This window comes from Rhinichthys klamathensis, unplaced genomic scaffold (assembly GCF_029890125.1).
Source record: "Rhinichthys klamathensis goyatoka isolate OS25496 unplaced genomic scaffold, OSU_Roscu_1.1 h1tg000467l_1, whole genome shotgun sequence".
Taxonomy (NCBI): domain Eukaryota; kingdom Metazoa; phylum Chordata; class Actinopteri; order Cypriniformes; family Leuciscidae; genus Rhinichthys; species Rhinichthys klamathensis.
The window spans coordinates 37,773-58,243 of record NW_026606956.1 but is presented as its reverse complement, the minus strand read 5'-3'; the positions used below and the strand labels follow the sequence as shown (position 1 = coordinate 58,243).

Genomic DNA, 20,471 nt, shown 5'->3' with positions numbered 1-20,471 from the left:
TCAAGTTACTATTATTTTAAACACTTTACAATTCACCAATCAATTAATCCTAACGCTTTTCAGAGGTAAATATCAATGATAAGTGTTCGTCACAAAATATTATAAATTAAACGAAAGATTGTCCAATCAAAAATGGTCATTTGTATTACTGTTATCTAGCTGATGAGAGCTGCCACATGATCAATGAATAAAGAAGCCTTTTTTCTTCGTCTTCTAAAGCCAACAAGCCACGAACAACATGATTGGCCGATCATTGGTTGATTGGCTCAGATGAGTCTCTCCATCGGTGGAGGTTGCACAATGTTCCACATTTCCACTCTTGAACCTTCCTTCTCCTGCCGACTGGGGCTGTAGGTGCCTCGAGTGGCCCGTCGGTTCACTGTCATGACCAAAGCTGTGGCCACGCCGAAAAGAACCAACAACAGAATAATGGACACCAGGCTGATGGACAGCAACAGGGCAGACGTCACGCTCTCTGCATTCAGCTAAAGGAAATAAAAACAGGGCGGAGTTAGTGATGAGTAGGCAGTAAAATGTAATTCATATTTTAAATACAACAAAGAGCAGATGCTCTTTGCTATTTTAATTTAATTCTTAACCTAATAAAACTGTATAATCTACATTTAGATGTTGGTAAACACTAAGAAGCGTCCCAGACAGCAACATAGAGTCGGCCCAGATCCGGCCACATCTGGTACGTGTGGAATCCACATGTACCAGATGTGGGCCGGATCTGGCCCGAAACTAAGATGCTGTCTTGGATTACACAAATTGAGATCATCTTGGCTCAGTCTACACAAGCTGACAATCTGTAAGTTTTTTTTTTTTTTTTTTTTACTAAGGTAGGCTACTCTCTCCAGTGCAGATCGATTGGCACAGCTGTCTGCTCCCAGTGTCCCATCCTACCCCATCTGCCACCTCTCTTGACATTTTCACCAGTCAATCCTGATGCAAAAATTAAGTCTTCTAACAAAACATACTGCCTTTTATACAAGAGTTCATTAAGTAGGCCAATAAAGTTATAGAATAAGATTAAATTTTTTGTTTTGCAAACAAAAACTACTGATGATTTGTTCCTAAATACGTCAGTGATTTAAATGAATCATTTGAATGAATGATTCAATGACTCACTCGTTTGTTTTGTTCCTAAATATGTCTGTGTTTTGAATAAGTCAGTTGACTTTGTCTTTGTTTAGTTTCTTTAGTTTGACATTATCAGGTAATGACTTTGTAGGCAGCGTTTGCGCATGAAGGTTCCTCACAAAACTCATTTCAGACAGACTTCTGAGGCACCGTAACAGTTTAATGGTCTACAATAAAAAAGTTTGGTGACTTTGGTGATAACTAAGTGAATACTTAATTACTACAATACTAATTTCTTGCAAGAAATGACATCAGAAGTCAAAAACGTTGGTCAAAAATGTACATTTACACAAACTTACCACCAACAGCAACTTTCAGACGCCATCTTTATTTTTTAGCTCAACTGTCACAGAATGTCAAGCATTGTGGGATATCAAAGGCAGTGAAGGATACATCTATGATGCCTTCAAAAATCGATCAGATGAAGGTATCTCAGTAGACAGGAAGTGAAGCTAAAGTTGGATTCAGACGTGTCTTGATGCCTTCCTACCTTGGAATTAAAGGGTTAGTTCACCCAAAAATGAGTGAGTGAGTTCACGTAGTGTAACAGCGCAGCGCTTCTGGGTTGTACGTCAGAACGTAGGCTCACTATTGGGCTGGCCGACGCTGGTCGTGTGTGATGCATGTGATGGTGGCCAATAGTGAGCCTACGTTCTGACGTACAACCCAGAAGCGTTGCGCTGTTACACTACGTGAACTCGCTCAGAGGCCCACACAGAAGAAAATGAATAGTTGAATAAAGTCATTATTTTGGGGGGGTTTTGCGCACAAAAAGTATTCTCGTTGCTTGATAAACTTGTAGTCACTTGGACTATTTTAACGATGTCTTTAATAACTTTCTGGGCCAGCAAGTTTAAATTACAATAGAAGCCTATGGAGGAGTGAGACAGCTCTCAGATTTAATCAAAAATATCTTAATTTGTGTTCCAATGATGAACAAAAGTCTTACGGGGTTGGAACAACATGAAGGTCAGTAATTTCTGACAGAATTTTTGGGTGAACTGACCCTTTAAACCTCCGAAGGCAGCATTTTTAAGATTTCTGGCTCAGCCTAAATGTGTTTGATTTGAAGCGCTGCTGCGCAGACTGATCAGTGTATGATATCAGAGTATCGCGAGAGTGGTTTGAAAGCATACAGAGCCGTCTGCTCTCTAATCGTTCTTACTGCACTTTGATGTCATACATCGATCGGTCTGCGCAGCGCCTCTTTAAGTCGTACACACCTATTGCTTCCTTACTGATCCAACCAGTGTTTTTGAATAAAACTTTTGACTGAATGATTCAATGACTCACTCAGGCAGATGGTCTTTTGTTTTGTTGAATCAGTGTTTTGAACAAATCGAACATTCATTAATTCAAACAAAAATACAATCACTTGTCGCCACCTACTGGCATAACAATGTAACCTGTGGAAAGAATCAATATAAAATCCCCACCAACACAGACTGACTGTCTGAAACTAGTTAATTTAGTTATGCACTATTTTATTCTATTTTAGTATGTTCCTCATATCGGCCTATTAGGCTATATTATATATAAAAATTATAGTAGTTCCAAGAGTCAATATACACCACCAAATGCTACTTCTCACACATACTCTTACTTCTATAGTAAATGGACTGATTTTCAGGACCAAAATTTGATTATCCAACCCAGCCATTCCCACACCGGCTCCATCTGTTGAAGGAGCCGAGACACAGGCAAGAAGCTCAAGGCCACAGAAACTCTGAGCTGAGCTCATCACCTGCTCTGAGTGCAATGTTTTATGTGTGTGAGAGAAAGCGAGAAGGAGAGAGACAGCCAGACTTTCCAGCAGACAAACGACCCTGTCACTGCGATAAGCTTCTCCCGATATATTTTCCCCTCGTTTCCAGACCTGCAGCGATGCTCTGCTGAGTTGCATTTCACACAGAACGCCGCTGCGCCTTTCTGCTGGCCAAGCACTATTCTGTCACTCTGAAGACACAAACTTTCTCTGCAGACGTGGAACAGAACCACAGACCCATATTCCTCACACTGAGACACATTTATGCTTCAGCAGTCAAAAAACACTAACCCTCAAGAACTGTGCTTGCATCCCTGTCGCATTGCCTCTGCATTAATGATCTATTTTTAAACCTTTTAAGAAAATGTATTGCATTAGTAATACAATTGTATAAAAAATGTAAATGATTCATAATAACAGGATGTCGACCTAAATAAAGTTATATTGCGTTGTACGTTTACACGACAGCGATACTAAAAACGGAAAAGTTTTTCCTTTGCGCTTTTCACGTACAGACGACAACGTTGTCAAAACGATCCCTGTTCACACGGATGCGCGAAAACGACAAAAAACGCTGTATTATTCATTCCTGGCCAGTAATTGGCGATGTTACTTTGTAAAAAAAAAAAAAAACACTGCGCGCCTATAGACTGAATACGTAATGTGCATGACGTTAACGATTTGTGTTTTTGTAGTTTACACTGAGACGATAATGATATCGTTTTCAAAAACTTGCACTTTGAATCCCATTTTCAAAAGCTTGCGTTTTCAGGCCACCAAAACACTGCTGTCGTGTAAATGAACGACCAAAACGTTTTTTTTTGTTAAAAATGCAAAATGGTGTCGTGTAAACGGTCCCTTATTAGCATTGATGTAGTGTTTTTTTTTTTTTTCAAAGTGACATCGCCAGCGACTGGCCTGGCATGAAACAGCATTTTTAATAGTTTCCACGGATCCGTGTAAACGTGGATCGTTTTGAAAGCGATAGCCTACATGTCGTCTGTAGGCACGAGAAAAGCAAAGGAAAAACATTTCCATTTTTAGTACATCGTTGTTGTGTAAATGTAGCCTACCGTTGATACGCAAACGTCCTTTCCATAATAGCCTAATTATTGAGAGAATCGATAAGCACAATTCATTGTAGAGAAGCGTTTCGCTCAGATGGTTCATTTGATTGCACCTATTCAATAAAACGATTCGCTAAATCATATACCTGCACAGGTGTACTCGCCAATTTATTTTGTAACGTTATACAAAATATAATACTAGCCTATAATATAATTTTTTGTTGTTTTATGCCTGACAGATAGTGCTCTGATTGCTGGGTTAGATGATATCATCTGAAAGAGACATTTGCATGACTGGACAAAAATCTGTGTAGCACAGGATGAGTCATCAATATTTTTAGTCCTTTTTTGTATGGACAGAGAGTGAGAGAGACTGTAAATGTTAAATGTGTTTGTCTTTTAAAAGGTATTTTGTTCACTTTTATGCATACGCTTTCACTAAAAGTCACGAATGTCTAATTTTGATATAATGGGGTCTTTAAGAAAACACCAAGCTCAGAGAGCAACACATAACATGTCTTAGCATGAGATCCTCTCAACCAGCATCTATCCTGTTAGATGGGATTACCAAAGTGGAAAGTGGCTATCTTTAACTCGCACAATAGCATTTTGCTCACAAGTTAAAAATAAGGACATCTTGATAGGATTAAATGTATTCAGTCACAATAATCTTAAGCTTTGTGATATCAGTTCAGCTCATCAATCACATAAATATAATTTGGGCAATTTAATTAGTTGCCAAGAAAAATATTTTAAGAATCTAATTAAAAATGCATGTGCCCATGTGTAACCATTAACTAAGAGTATTATTTCATATTGAATACATTGAATAATTTGTCAAGCATATTACAGTGTGTTTGTGTATATATATATACACACATTTACAGTTACACACACACACACACACACACACACACATATATATATATTTCATTATTTCTTTAATCATGATTAGCCTATCATACATCTTCTAAGATTAAAAAATGTAACTTTATACAGTTTTTTTCCCCAAGACTTTTTTAATGAGAATTTGTACTTTATTAATCTATACAAAAATATCCAAGTTGATTCAAATGTACCAATTAAAACATGTCATCATAGAAGAGATTATATGAATTGAATTTTAATTACTGAATAATTATGGTCCTGTTCAGTGTTTACACCTGGTATTAAGATTTTTGGTCATTTTGGTCGATCGGATAACAAAAGGAGGGAGACCAACACAGTCTCATCCCAAGGCGTCATCTAACTGACGCTTCTGACCATGCGTCAATATGCCGACCCCACCCCCCAAACGTCAACATGAGACGCTCATCCTCGGGCGTCATCAAATGCCGCGCACCCTTTAGCGTCAGTTAGATGACGCTTCCGTTATGGGTAGGTTTAGGTCTGGGGTAGGGTTAGGATTAGACCACTAGGAGGCGCGTCTCATATTGACGCTCAAGGGGTACCCTGTGCGTCGGCATATTGACGCATGGCCAAACATGGTCAAAAGCCCGTCTACACCTGGTGTTTTATTCCGTCTCTTTTGTCCACTCTCATCCACTTTTTTCCTGATTTCTTTGAGGGGAGGGTCTATGGGCGGGTAAATGTATGGCCTTTTTCAGATCTTTCGATCTAATGGACGAAATCAGCTCACGCAATATACATATGTATGCTCTCGGAGACAACAGGAAAACATACGGAGAGCAGCAGCTTTTGTTTCTGCTCTGACAGACGCAAGACCACGCCGAACACTGTGAGTGTGTGTTAGAAATCAGGAATGGTGTGAGAACATTGTGCTTGGTGTGTTTTTCATCTTCAAACCAAACTTGGGTCTTCAGCCGACAAAGTTTAAACCCTGTCTGGCTAGCGCACTTCCCGTAATGTTTAACGTTAGGTCAGTAGGCGGAGAGTAGACAGTCTTTTGTGGCTGTTCAAACGCATTCGACCACAGGAGTGTTTACACTACGAAAGCAATCCGGTCGAATCCGTTTTCAACTACCTCTGGAAGTGGTCGAAAGTGGACCAGCTCAAAACATTTTAGATCCGGTTTACAGCTGTATTTAGCGTCGTCCACTTGTGATCCGATCGACCAAAACGCTTAATACCAGGTGTACACAGGGCCTAAGAGTGTGGATGTGGCCAAGAGGTCAAAGAACTCAACTAGTAATACTAGCATCTAATTCCATGTAGAGGTGAATTGTAAACCAAATTGTTGTGATCACCTGCCCTCATTAAATGTGTCCAGGGTACACTTAACTCAGTAAAGCTGTCACAACAACTGATACACTGTAAGTTGCAGCTATAAAAAAAACTTAATCTTGTTTCAAACTTGCACAGTACACACTTTTTGCCTAGTCTCAACATCCTAGTGTCAGGATTACACACAAATTGCTGACTCAACACACCTGCCATATTTTTACAGTGCCGTGGCGTCTTTGATGTGTCTACCGCCCATATAGTTCAGTGGCTCTGTCTATCAAAATCTGTGGCAACATTCTTCAAAACCTGCATGATGTGCCACTGGCACAGTCTCTGGATGTGTAAATGACAGAAGAGAGACAGCTAAACAAAACTGACAAAGGACAAACAACAGATTGATGATGGATGGGATGGAGAGAAAATGCTTTATTTGAAGACAGTCATCTAAAGACAGAATGTGAGAGAGACAATGTACACAATCTGGTCATGAAGTCTAACATGGAGATCAACAGACAGATGAACACATGACAACACTGCAAACTACTGAAACGACTGAGTGTGACATTGCTAGTTTAAAAAATACATGGAAAGGACAACAGAGTAGTTGAAAATGATAAATATGATTTTAAGATACAAAAGAGCAATGAGTTGATCAATAGTGGGATATTGTTGGATGTAAATCAGGGATTGAAAATGGAAAGGAAATATAATGAAAAAATAATTATGGAAATGACAGATGACATGAAACATGAAATTATATATAACAGAAATAAACGAAATCTCTTCTATGCTAAAAGTCCTTTTTTAGAAACCGCGACAATTACAAATGCATGATGATGCTTTTAAAAATCAAATGAACTTCATTATATATAATACGTTAACTTTGATTTTATGAACACTTTATGTATGCTCCCAATTAGTTGAACAAATCAAAATGAACCAAATTACTCAATGGACCAATAAAACTCATTAATTTGCCTATGTTGAAATGCAATTCAGTAAATTCCTTCGCATCATTCCAATTCAATCCCAAAGCTTGCCTTATAAACATTATTATTCATGTTATATTAATTATATATTACAAATGTACAAACTCTATGTAATGCTAAACTTAATGAACAAAACAACACAAGTATTCTCAAAATAATTTTCCATGTCTACCATTCTCACTTGAACTGCATAAAGTACTATAAAAAAGAAACCTTTGGTTTAGGAAGAAAACACTGCCATCCTGTAACAACATTTCCATTGATAAATGTGCTGTCTGGCAGAGTCTCATTTATGAACATTGTGTCACCTTAAGGCACTAAGCGGTTTCACTGAAAAGTTATCTAATGGCTCGATACAGATACTGATCCTTGCACACTGTTTTCCCCAAACCGACAAATAACAATGTTCATGGTTAAAAAACTCATATTTACAATTACATTTACTTGATAAATACTTTATTTACATTTAATTAAATATATATATATATTCATATCAAATATCTAAGGAACTTAAATAACAGAGTTGTGAAGCAAAGTTTTTTGAATCAGTATTCCATTCCAGCTTATTAAACCATATAGAAAACACTTATAAGGGGCTTTTGCACCGGGTAGTTATAGGAACACAGTTATAGGAACTAGCCACCAGGGCGGTCCCCGGAGAACTAAATATTCCCCTAGGGGAAAACCATTTTCCTGGTTGCATTCACACCGCCAGTATTGAACTCTGAAGTTATGAAAGCCGTCGCTTATGTCCTGCCGATCTGGTTGTCGTGCGGGACTTTTATTTTGACGGCGTTGAGAACTGCAGCGCCTGAGCACATAGCGCTCCCATTCGTCATTAGTCTAATACATATCTAATGCGTTATTAGATAGAACTTTTAAACAAAGAAAGTAAACAGTATACTAAAAAGTATTATAGCGTTTGCTGTATGGCTGCTAGCTTAGCAGAAATACATAATCATGTTTTGCTTGGTCCCTTCAAAGCCGCATTGGATTTCCTCCCTAGCTAAAGGTAGAGAAGTGCCTGGACTTCGGCATCAGTCCATCTATCTGTGTTTTCCATGTTCATAGAGTAAATATATAGGCTATAAACTGTGTGTCTACACAGCTTTTTAAAGAAATGGCGGGTGCCAGTGTTTCGCATGCGTTCGGCCAATCAGCGTACACTTACGTCACTGGTAGTTCCTATTGTGCTGGGTTAGATTCTACTCTGAAGTAGAAGCTAATATAGTCCGCCTGAAGGCGTTCCCAGATCTAAATTGTTCCCAGTTCCTGTAGTGTGAACACGCCGAAAAGCGGGAACTTCCGCCATTAGTTCTATAGGAACTATGAAAACATTCCTCCGGTGCAAAAGCCCCAAAACTTGCCTTTTTCTTGGCCCCCACCACAGACCTGTTTACTCGTTGTCACCCCAGTCTATCTCTGGCTCATCGTCTAAGCGCAGAATTAGGTAGGAGAGAATCTGGAAGAGGTTTTGCCAAAACAAAGCCGCCATGTAAAAGTAAAGGTCGCTTACGTCGACTTCACAGGTCTCGCCCGCGAAGGTCATTTCACAGACACACTGGAACTTGTTGACCATGTTCTGGCAATAGCCACCATTCAAGCAAGGGTTGGATCTACATTCATCAAGATCTAGTTCGCACCTAAAAGACAAATGTATAGTGAAAACAAACCTTGCTATTACTAACTTAAATATTACGGTTATTATTGTTGTTAATATTTGGCTCTGAATACAAATATCCTGATCATTCTAAAACTGGTTAAAAACATGCCATAATTACTACTCTGAAATTCATTAACATGTATTTATGAGATCATGTGAACAAAGAAAGAGAAGGAATAATCACCAGTGACCCGAAAACCCAGGGAGGCAGTCACACATCATGTTGGTGTCAGAACAGTTCCCTCCATTGAAACATGTGTGGTTCTGCTGTTCATCACCACAGATGGACACCGGGAGCTTGGGCGGTCTGGGGATGGGGAGGATGAGGGAAAAGAATGAAACATAACAGATGATGAAGAAGCTATCCTCTCCTCCTGAGACCTCCTCCCCCCCAACCCCCCCTCCTTTGTCCAGCACAAAAGAGGATTAGCCTAATATTAGAATAATGACATTAGCATGTGAATGAACCTCTGACCACAAGACAAAGACAATACAATAAACTGACACCTTATATGGGGATTAACATACAGTGAATATGAAGACCCCCATTGTTATTCTGTATGGACAAATATATGATGTGACAAATAAGGGGTTTTGGGAAAGGAAATGTTACTCATTGTGATTTTCGTTTAATTTAAAGAGACAATCTGAAAATAAGGCAGAAAGGCAGAAAATATAGGAAGGAGAGAATGAAAAAACCCCAGAAAAGAACAAGAAAGAAACAGACATGAAGAAGTATTGGAAAGTATAGGAAGGATGGAAGAAAGGAAGGGTGAAAAGAAAAAAAAACAGAGAAGAAAGGAAGGCAAGAAAGGAGGGATAGATTCAGGGAAAGGAAAGTAGAAAGAAAAATATGAAGGAAAAAAGGAAAGAGGCAGAAAAGAAAGAAAGCAGGATGGCTAGAAAAAAGGATAGAGAAAAAGTAAGAAAAGTAGGAAGGAAGGCAAGAAAGAAAGGGTAAAAGAAGAGAGAGAGAAAGGACAGTGGAAATTAGTCTGAAGGAAGGAAGGGAAGAAAGAAAGGGTAAAATAAGAAAAAGAAAGGGTAAAGAGTGAATGGAAAGGATTTGAACTGAAGTGGTGTATCCAAAATGGTCAATGTTGATGATAATGTCTTCATTCATATCATTTCTTCTATCTTTATTCATTTATGATTGATTGCTTATCAATATTATCTTTGAATGTATTTATCCATGTATTCTTACTCTATATACATAATTTTCATCATATATTCAAGTATTTACTAATTTATTCCATTTCATCTTATCAATGTAATACTGTTTGAGGATATGACTGTTATATTCAAATGTTCCTATATGACAAGATACTCCTGTTGGGTTAAATATTGGACGCCTGCCAAGTGCTGCATTAGTGACAATGTTCTCAGAATTTGTGATTCACGGTACTAGATGGACCTTTCCTGCAATGTTATTTTGCACGGTGCAAGCTTCACTTTCTTTTGTTCCAGAGGTGTTAAAACCACACCTCGTGCATCTATTTCTGTCTCTTTTGCAAGTTGCAACGGCCACGACGACCTGTCACCCCCTCTTAGTAGGAAGACGTACAGTATATCACTGACACAATGGATAATTCAGTTTGACCTTTCTTATCACACTAACAACAGATCTTTAAGTGGAATGTAAGTTTTTCCTACACTTACAGATATATAGGGCCATTGATATGTGGTGGCTTCACTTCACTTCTTCTTCCAGCTCTTTGTTACTTTGGGTGATCTCTAGTCTGTATGATCTCTTCTGGCAGAGATTATTATACTCAGAATTTCAGAATTATAGATGTTAGCCTTGTAATTGTTAGACCTCTGGTCTTTTATTTTTAGAGTTGTACTCAGTTAATTAAAAGTTGATTATCATTTATTCGTTATTGATTATTCATTTATTTTAATCATTATTTTTCTTCAATAAAATAAAGAATTCTCATTCAACCTCTTCGACTGCCTTGATCTCATTGCATCAAGAAGAAAGGAAGGGCAAAAAAGAAGAAAGAGAAGAGGAAAAGGAAAGCAGAAAGCTGAAAGTAATGAAGGAAAAAAGGATAGAGAGACGGCAAAGGAAAGTAGGGAAAATAAGGAAGGAAAGAAAGAAAGAAAGCAGGATAGCAAGAAAGAAGGGATAGAGAGAATAAAGGAAAAGTAGGAGGTAGGGAGGGAAGGATGGTAGGAAGGAAGGCAAGGCAAAAAAGAAGGGGTAGAGGAAAGTAAGAAGGAAGTGATAAAGACAAGAAAGAAAGGCAGGAGGATGACAGGAAAGAAGGGATGGTAGAGCGAATAAAGAAATGGAAATGAAAAGAATTAAGAGAAAGGAAGGAATGAGCGAAAGAATAAAATAAGGAGAACGTAAAAAAATAAAGGAAAAAAGTCAACAGTAAAACGCCACTTACATGCTCCTGACAACTACGTACCACGGAGCCTCTTCAATCAGAGTGCTGTTGTGAGACAGAGGGAACAGGAAAGAGACAAACAAACAGCAAGCGTCATTCTTTTTTTTATGCAGCAAAACTTTACACCAAAGATCTCTCTAACTCTGCAGTGGGGGAAAGATAGATTTATTATGTCTCCCAGCTGCCTGCAAGGCAGTTTCAAAGGAGTGCTATGAAGCAGTCTGGCAACAAAACATGTTTATGAGATAAATGGCTGAAGACTTGCCTTAGATGCCACCCCGAAGGCCTAACGCAACCACTGGAGGATGGGCACTCTCAACAGACACTATTATTACCATTACCACTTTCAAATGACACGTATGGCAACAGTCACATCTCTGCAGTCACGCTAGCATAAACAACACCATAAAAGCAATTATATGATTTGCATTACCTTTAAAACAAATCAGTCCCTTAGGGGTCTTGATTCATTCAAGTTGCTTTGTTTATTCGATGGGAATCATTGTATGAGGTTTGTGGCCTGTTTCGATGTACAAAGTCAAAATTTCTGTCTGCATTCTCTTTCCTTTGAAAAGTGGAGTAACTTCTTGAGTTTAGCTATGGCTTTTTAACACCAGGTTGATATATCTAAGGCAAGTCTCTTCTTGACTAGGTTCAGTGTTTTACAGGAGGGACAAACATGATTTCTTACAGACATACCTGTGGATTGCCTTGGTGTAAGAAGCCTTAAATCAGGTCTTTGGAACCACACAACCTCCGCAATGTCTGCTAAACTTAGACGTAAATTCCTAACCCAAATCAGTCAACTAGATGCTTGCCTCGCAAAACTCACCATCTCAGTGTTAGGGTAGTCTTGGTGGCAGCTTAATAGACAAAGTTAGAAGAGCCCTCTCTCCTGTCTAGAGCCCTCTATCATGCCAATTTGGTCCTCAGGTCCCTCTTTCAGGTTTAGTCTATGAACATTTTTTACTTGTTTAATTGCCCACCCGTTAAGTCCAGATGCATCGACAGGCAACTACACACTTCTCTTCAATAAACTACATGATATGAAGGATCACACATATCAATAGTGTACAACAATAGTGGGACCAGTTACATGCCAAAGTTTAACAATTAGGGTTAGAGCAAGCAAGTTTCCTCAAATCCGGCTCTGGAGCGCCCTGCAAAGTCCCAGAGTCGAAGTAGCCAAAGTCCCTTTCAAGGACAGTCTGTTCACTCGGCAGCCATATTTGCAACATCCAAGACCAAGTCCTATCTATTTGAATGGGGAAATCCTGAAATCTCATAAATAAATAAATAACATATTTGAAATCAGCAACAAAATCTGAGATCAACTGTCCCATAAATGTTGTTTATTATGACCAAATAGCATTAAAAAACGTTTTTTTTTTTTTTTACACTAGACCAGCCAATGCACATGTGCAGTCGTATTGATGCAATGGCTTTACCAATAAGCGATTGGCTCTTTCATTTAGAAGGCGGGACGTATTCCACCATATTGCGCTTTGCAGGTTCTCCCATTCATAAGTCATAGGAGTGAACCATTTTTCTATATCCATAGTCTTTAGTTTAGCTCCAACCCTAATCAAAGAGCTAAACTCCAGGGCACTGGCTTTCCACGGCTGGATTTGAGGAACCCTGGGTTAGGAACTTGTTTAAATCTCTAACCCTAAGTATGACCAATAGTAATAATGAACATGTCAACTAGTCAACTGCTTGAGACACATTAGAATAGACTCACTTGCAATTTGGCCCAGTAAACCTGTGGGGACAGAGGCATGAGTAGCTGTTTAAGCCATGCAAGCAGGTCCCTCCATTAGCACACTTTTGACCGGCACATACGTCCACCTTCACCTCACAGTTGGTGCCGGTGTAGCCACTCTCACATGTGCAGCTGTATGTAAGGTTCTGCACACTGCAGTATCCGTGTTGACAGGGGTTGGAGGCACAAGTGTTTGTATTCAGCTCGCAGCGATCACCGCCCCAGCCAGGAAGACAGAAGCAGTGGAAAAGGTTGAAGTGATCGTCACAGATGCCTCCATGCAGGCAGGGGTTGGGTTCACACACCACCTCACCAACACAGCCAGTCTGGACAGGTTTTTCTGATATTTTATTGAACTTCTCTTCCTGTGTACGTGGGAATCGCACCTCGGCTGGACCGTAATACGGAAGCACGATTCCACCAATCTCAACATTACTCAGACAACCAATCAGATTCCAGCCAGACTCCGGGCCCAGTCCTCCTAGCATGATATCTATTCCCTCTCGGAGGAAGTCTAGATTTCCCGTCATTGAGTCGGATATAGTAGGCTCATTCTTTTCATCTAAGGGGACCATCATCCACTGGGAGCTGTTAGCCCAAGGACTGGCCATTAACAGCTCTACAACATGCCACTCTCCATCGGCCACTTGCCTTGGGCTGTGCAGGGTTACTGGTGACAAAGATGATGAAGAAGAAGGTCCACTTAAAAGCTCAAGCACCAAAAAGCCATCTTGAATGGATACCGTCACATAGTCTGGCCCACTCTCCGCATGCAACACTGCTGCATTGTGTTTACGTGTACGGATACTGAAAACGATGCTGGTCAGGTGGCGGGAGATCAGCCCATTCCCGCGGTATACGAGAGTGGTGTTGTCCTGAAAAGTCCCGTTTGAAATGCCTGTGTAGAATAAAGGCAGATGTAGTTTACATGATACTTCTAGGATTCAGACTTTTATTCGCAAAACAATCTCAGTTAAAGTCTGCAAGATCTCAGTTCCCAGCAAGTCTCTTTCCCAAGCCTAGCCTGCAACTTAAAGGGTTAGTTCACCCAAAAAGTATCCCATAATTTACTCTCCCTCAAGCCATCCTAGGTATAATATGACTTTCTTCTTTCAGCCAAACACAATCAAAGTTATATTAAAAAATATCCTGTCTCTACCAAGCTTAATAATTGGAGTGAATGGTGCCACAGATTTTAAAGCAAAAATGCACATCCATCCATCATAAAAGTAATCCATATGGCTCCAGGGTGTTAATAAAGGCCTCCTTAAGCGAAGCAATGTTTTTTTGTAAGAGGTGAGAGTAGACGCCTCTCGGGGTTCAAACAATTAGGGCTGGACAACAAACTCAAGCTCTTCCGACATGTCTCTTTAAAAATTTCTCGTTCTCGGTTTAGACTTGTGTTTTGTTTTGCTCTATCCTCTGCACTTCTCCGATCGTCAATACGTCATGTGTCGGGTCAGAGGTCACTTTTCCACTGGAACTAGACTCGCGTACGGCCATTACCACAAGTCAGTGATTATAGTTTATAAAGTTATAAATATGGATTTTTTAAACATTTTTTTTACAAAAACATATCGCTTTATAAAGCTTGGAAGCATTGCTTTACAGTGGGAGTGTAGCTTGGAGGAGCCAAGCTTAATAAAGCCAGGATATTTTTTAATATAACTCCGATTGTGTTTGGCTGAAAGAAGAAAGTCATATACACTTAGGATGGCTTGAGGGTGAGTAAATTATGGAATCATTTTCATTTTTGGCAAAACTAACCCTTTAAATCTGGAAGGGTATTAATCCAAAATTCTTCATTTTATCTTAATTCTGTAACCATTAATTTTTTCTCAGTAGTCAAAAAAATTGTAATACTGCTAAAATACTGTTTTATACATCTGAGATCACATGTTCCTAAATACTCACATTCATAACCCTGGTTGAGGGCCCGGCATATTGCTTGGGGTGGGCAGGGGGTGAGTTCGCACCAGCTCACCTCTTCACAGTGCTGCCCTGCTGTGTTAGGAGGGCAGTTGCACGTAAAGTCGTCCCATAGAGAGAAGCACATGCCACCATTCTGGCAAGGATTTTTCTGGTACGGAAAAACAAAAGTGACAGATACAAAACTGTCATTAAAATGATCCAATTAATTAATTAATTAAATATATGAAATGGTTTAGAAGATGTAAGATCAAATATTTCATTTAAAAAAAGAAATGCTCAGGGACTTAAATTAACTGTTGAATAATATTGGATTAGTGAATCGAATCAGATCAGATCACAAACATCTTTTGAATCTGTTTTAGATTAGTTTCTTAATTGACATGGCTAAGTCTTGACTGTAAACATTTATCCAGTCCAAAGAGGATAACAGAGCTAAATAAGATAAGCAGGGTTTGTCTACAAAGCTGCCAGATTTGATGTAACCTAATCATTGTCCTTTTGGAGTTCAGAGCTCATGACACTTAACATTGTAACTTACAGAGCAAGAGTCATCACTGGTGCAGCCTGCGGTGACATCAACCATGCGGTCTGGTCTGTATGACATCACAGAAGCATCAAGTGGGAAAAACTCAAGCTTTCTCTCATTGAGCTCCAAGTCTTGTAAGCACCCTTTAAAGTAACCACCAAAGGCAGATGACTCTTGTCCATCAACCAGCCCGCCAACATAGATCACATCTCCAATCTGAACGGAAACAGGTTGAACATCCATTGCTCCGAATTCATGGTCTGACTCCTGTAGAGTTATCATACCCTCCTCGATGGTGATGCTGACAAAATGGATCTCTCCATTGTTTACCACACTTTCACCAGTTACAGTCTTCAAGTTATTGAATTGTACTGTCAGTTTTCCCTTTTCCAGCCACATCTGCAAGTATGCAGTAGTGCTGTTGGCAAGCAGCACCAGAAGACCAGACTCCTTCCGTGTACGCAAGAACATGGACAGATAGAGCGTGTCTGATTCCAGTTGGTCGTTGATGGTGAATACAGCATAGCTTGCGGAGTCTTCCAGGCCAAATCTGGCAGTAATATACTCTGTGTGAGGAAGAGAAGACATACAACTCTTAAAGAGTTTCTAGAACTGTTCTTGTTTTACTATTGTAACTTGGACCTTTAGAGGAAACTTTAAGATTCTCCCAAGTTTTATCCTATGATCTTCTACATTTATAGTCTATCAATGCGTCTACACTAGAAGCAACCACGGCCTAGCCCTGTTGTGCTTTAATAAACAGAAAAGGGCATTTGCAACACCGCTGTGGATGCTTCCAGTGTAGACATGGTTAATGTGAGGTCAATCCCTGGTGTCCTTACCATCACCACAGTTTTGACCCACATACGGTCTCAGACATCTGCACTGATAACCTTGCCAAAGGTTAACACACTCTCCATGGTTCTCGCATGGACCAGAAAGGCATCGGTCATGATGGCTGCAGCCTTGCACAACATTCACCGCTGAGCTGCTCAACCAGTCCTCCGGTACCATGAGCTGCGAGTCCACAAACAAGTCCCTCATGCAGCCGATGAATGAGCCGGTGCCTCCTCCCTCATCCAATCCTCCAACAAAGGTGCTTTGTAAAGCTGACTCCAGCTCAAGGGCGCTGGTATCCACTTGGGCTGTTGCACCACAGTTATCTGCATCCTGGCATGGCTCCAGCAGTTGCAACAGAAGGGTACCCTCTCCAAGTACAGCCTCTACTGTGTGCCATTCGCCATCAGATACATCCTGAGGCAGCGTCAGAGTCCAGCTGGTTGTGTTTGTCTGAGGGTCACTACTAAGATCAAGAAGCAGGTGTGTCTCCTGCAGCTCTAGGCTGAGAATGACCCCTTCGGTACCCCTCTGGAAGAGTACCGTGTTTTCCAGCACTGTGCGAAAGCTTAGTGTGATATTAAAGTATGTTTCTGCACCCAGCAGCGGCGTCTGCAGGTGCAGGAATCCTCCAATTGTTTCAAAGGAGAATACAGTGGGCGTCTGGCAGTAAGAGCCGGTGTAGCCTGGCTGACAGATGCAATCGTAGCCATGTACGCCTTCACTCAGGAAGGGAATGCAGGCCGCCCCGTTCTGGCACTCTTGGCCCTCGCAACCCACCAGGGGCTCGCTACAGTTGCGGCCACCATAGAGGACTCCATCATGGCTTTCAGACGGGCAGATGCACTTGTAGCTGCCCAGAAAGTCCTCACATATGGCTCCATTATGACATGGGTTGGTGGTACAAGCAGTAGTATTTTGCTCACACAAGGCACCTGAAATGGGAAAGCCCAGAGTGGAATTCAGTCAAGTTTCTTACAAGTAAACATTTAACAAAGATTGTAGCCCAAGAATGAACTGTTCCCTCTACAATTCTAAAACAAGACCGTATTGTTTTTATAAGAGATTATCTTTAAAACTATTTGTTGCATTTGTGGCAATGTCAGAAAACGGTCAATAACTAAACAATGGCTCACGCCAGGGATAATGTGGGCACGTTTTAGTCAATAATCCCTCAGGAAAACAAATATGTAAAGCTGATTGTATAACCCTCACTCAACTTTGTGCCAGTGTGAATACCTGAAATTTTCACTGAATGAGCATTTAGTTATGCATAAGTTTAAAATGCCTGGATAAAACATTAAAGGAGTAGTTCACTTTAAAAAAAACTTTTGCTGATAATTTACTCACCCCCATGTCATCCAAGATGTCCATGTCTTTCTTTCTTCAGTCGAAAAGAAATTAAGGTTTTTGATGAAAACATTCCAGGATTTTTCTCCATATAATGGACTTCCATGGGAACCAGACGGTTCAAGGTCCAAATGACCGTTTCAGTGCAGCTTCAAAGGGCTTTAAACGATACCAGACGATGAATAAGGGTCTTATCTAGCGAAACGATCGGCCATTTCAAAAATAAATAGAAAAGTTGAAGTTTAAAAAGCACAAAAATGCTGGCCTTGCTCTGTTCTGTGATGCACGTTCGTGACTCTCCTGCTCGAACTCGTTCATCAAAATGAACGAATCTTTTTTCGAGTCATTCCGTTCATTTCGTTCGTTGAATGAACGAAATGACTCGAAAAAAGATTTGTTCATTTTGATGAACGAGTTCGGACAGGAGAGTCACAAACGTGTATCATTTGTGCTTTTTAAACTTCAACTTTTCTATTTATTTTTGAAATGACCGTTCGTTTCGCTAGATAAGACCCTTATTCATCGTCTGGTGTCGTTTAAAGCCCTTTGAAGCTGCACTGAAACTGTCTTTTGGACCTTGAACCGTCTGGTTCCCATGGAAGTCCATTATATGGAGAAAAATCCTGGAATGTTTTCATCAAAAACCTTAATTTCTTTTCGACTGAAGAAAGAAAGACAAGGACATCATGGATGACATGGGGGTGAGTAAATTATCAGCAAACGTTTTTTTAAAAGTGAACTAATCCTTTAAGCAGCTGTGAATAATGTATCTAATGGAAACCATGAACAAACGATCAGTAGCTATACAACCTGATGACCTAAATTTATTGCAAGTTCATCATGTTCAATCAGAAATAGTTTTCACTAGCCTAATAAAGGACAAATTGTTTTTATCCCCCCCCCCCCCCCCCCCCCACACACACTGAATTCTCACTGAAATGTATTGTACAACCAAAACAAAAAATCCAAACAACAACAAAACTGTGAAAATTTACCTGAAACGAGCAACAGGACACTCCAAATCCAAACTAAAGCTTCCATGGCATTAGAAGTCTACTATTCAATAGTATTCATCAGCCACACATCTGTTCAGTCACATTGCTTTTTGATGGATCCATCTATAGCAAAGGCCATCCTAACAGACAGCCGTCAATGTACATTCCTTCCTTCAAGAAAAACTGTGCACTGCAACACTAGGCCCCCATCAAAGCCAGCTCCCGGGGGATTAGCCTAATGCAACCTGAGCGTCTTACAATGGCGAAGCCCAATTATAGCCTCCGCCTGTGAGTCATGTCCTGAGCTGGTAACAGAGACAAACTCTCTTGTGTAATCTAAAAAGTACAAATCATTTTACATTTATAAGTTTAGTTGTTTTGTTGACTTGTCAGAGAATCAGTAATTTGTGCTGAATGATGTGTTATAAAACGCCTGATTTGGTTTTGATTATGCAAATCAGACAAGTTCAGATGTATAGTTGCATCAACCTCATGATGCTCATAATATGCTCATTAAAGGCAATATTTAGCCAGGCATTGAAATCAATTAGGGTTTATTGATTCTGGTTTTCCTACAGACATTTGATTTTTACAGAACTTAGAACCTCTAGGGTGATCATATTTGTTGGGACAGTCCTGGATTTTTGACCCTGCCCTTATTGAAACTACTTCTTTAAATCGGTCAGATTTAGGAATATGGTCGAATGACAATTTATCTGTCACATGGTGTAGAAAATGCACGCAAACTGAACTGTATCAGCTAGCCGCACAAAAGAAAAAAATAAATGGGTTTATGTCCTGAGATAGTTTGGTGAGTGGGACTAACACAACCTTCTCTTCTGAATAATAATCAACTGTTTATCTTAATCCTGCTTTTTAACAATGTCACACTTAGTGAATGATGTGTAAATTAAAAGTTTTAATGGGGCTGTGAGATACCTGAAAATCCTGGTGGACATTTGCAGATGAAGCCGGAAGCATGCCTGGGGTTGTATTGAGAAGGAAACAAGGGCTCTGTGCCATAAAGTGGCTTCCATGAGCGCTCAATGCAAGTGCCTTCATTCAAACAGGGACTGCTGTCACACTCACTGACATCTGTCTCACAGTTACGACCCTCGAACCCTAGTACAGAGCAGATATGAGAGGACAGCCTATTGATGTTTTGTGTCCTTTGGATAACTTATTTTAAGCCTTTACAAGTATTGCATGTACATTATAAATATATCTACCAATCATGTACATAACCCTTTAAATAAAACAATAAATACAGAGTATATTCTATAGTTTATTTGAGTATATTTATTTATTTGAGTCACCTGGCCAGCAAATGCAGGTGTAGTTCCCATATTCATCCTCACAGGGGGCGTCGTTGAAGCAGGGTTGAGACCAGCAGGGAGGAGGTGGGATCTCACAGTGAACACCAGTAAAGTTAGTATGTGAGCAGTCACAGCGGTAGCTGTAAGATTATTTCAAAATAAATATAAGTATATAGGTTATTTCATTTCAGGTGTACTCATTTTGAGCACATTCACAGAATGATTTAACATAATAAGAACACATTTCAACATAATATTTTTCTACACAATAATACAGTGCATGTGGTTTACACCTCTGTGTGTAATGAGGTACTAGTTTTATTTATTTATCATTTCGTTTACAAATACATTCCTCCTTTTTGAAACTTTATTTATATTACACTTATTTATATTTAGAATTATTAATAGTTCTCACAAAAACAACCCCATCATTGAAAAGAAAAGAAAGTGATTATATTTTGCATTAAGAAAATGAAAGCCATTTTTGGACCATAAAGAGTTTTCCATTGCGGCAATATGAATTGCTCCCAATTCTTATTATAAACT

At 39.7% G+C, this 20,471-nt stretch overlaps 1 protein-coding gene across 1 annotated transcript in view; it reads right to left on the bottom strand.

Moving 5' to 3' along the window:
* Nucleotides 1-111: 111 nt before the first annotated feature.
* The window catches only part of crb1 (crumbs cell polarity complex component 1), a 31,814-nt gene continuing 11,454 nt past the window's right edge, over nt 112-20,471 (bottom strand). Inside the window, exons 4-13 of the mRNA XM_056236826.1 lie at nt 19,926-20,065; nt 19,549-19,731; nt 16,270-17,199; nt 15,440-15,993; nt 14,884-15,049; nt 12,949-13,867; nt 11,208-11,252; nt 8,996-9,118; nt 8,665-8,791; nt 112-485 (exon numbers count right to left, since the gene is read on the bottom strand). Coding sequence (XP_056092801.1) covers nt 267-485; nt 8,665-8,791; nt 8,996-9,118; nt 11,208-11,252; nt 12,949-13,867; nt 14,884-15,049; nt 15,440-15,993; nt 16,270-17,199; nt 19,549-19,731; nt 19,926-20,065 — 3,406 coding nt within the window. The 3' untranslated portion in view covers nt 112-266. The remainder of the gene's footprint in view (nt 486-8,664; nt 8,792-8,995; nt 9,119-11,207; nt 11,253-12,948; nt 13,868-14,883; nt 15,050-15,439; nt 15,994-16,269; nt 17,200-19,548; nt 19,732-19,925; nt 20,066-20,471) is intronic.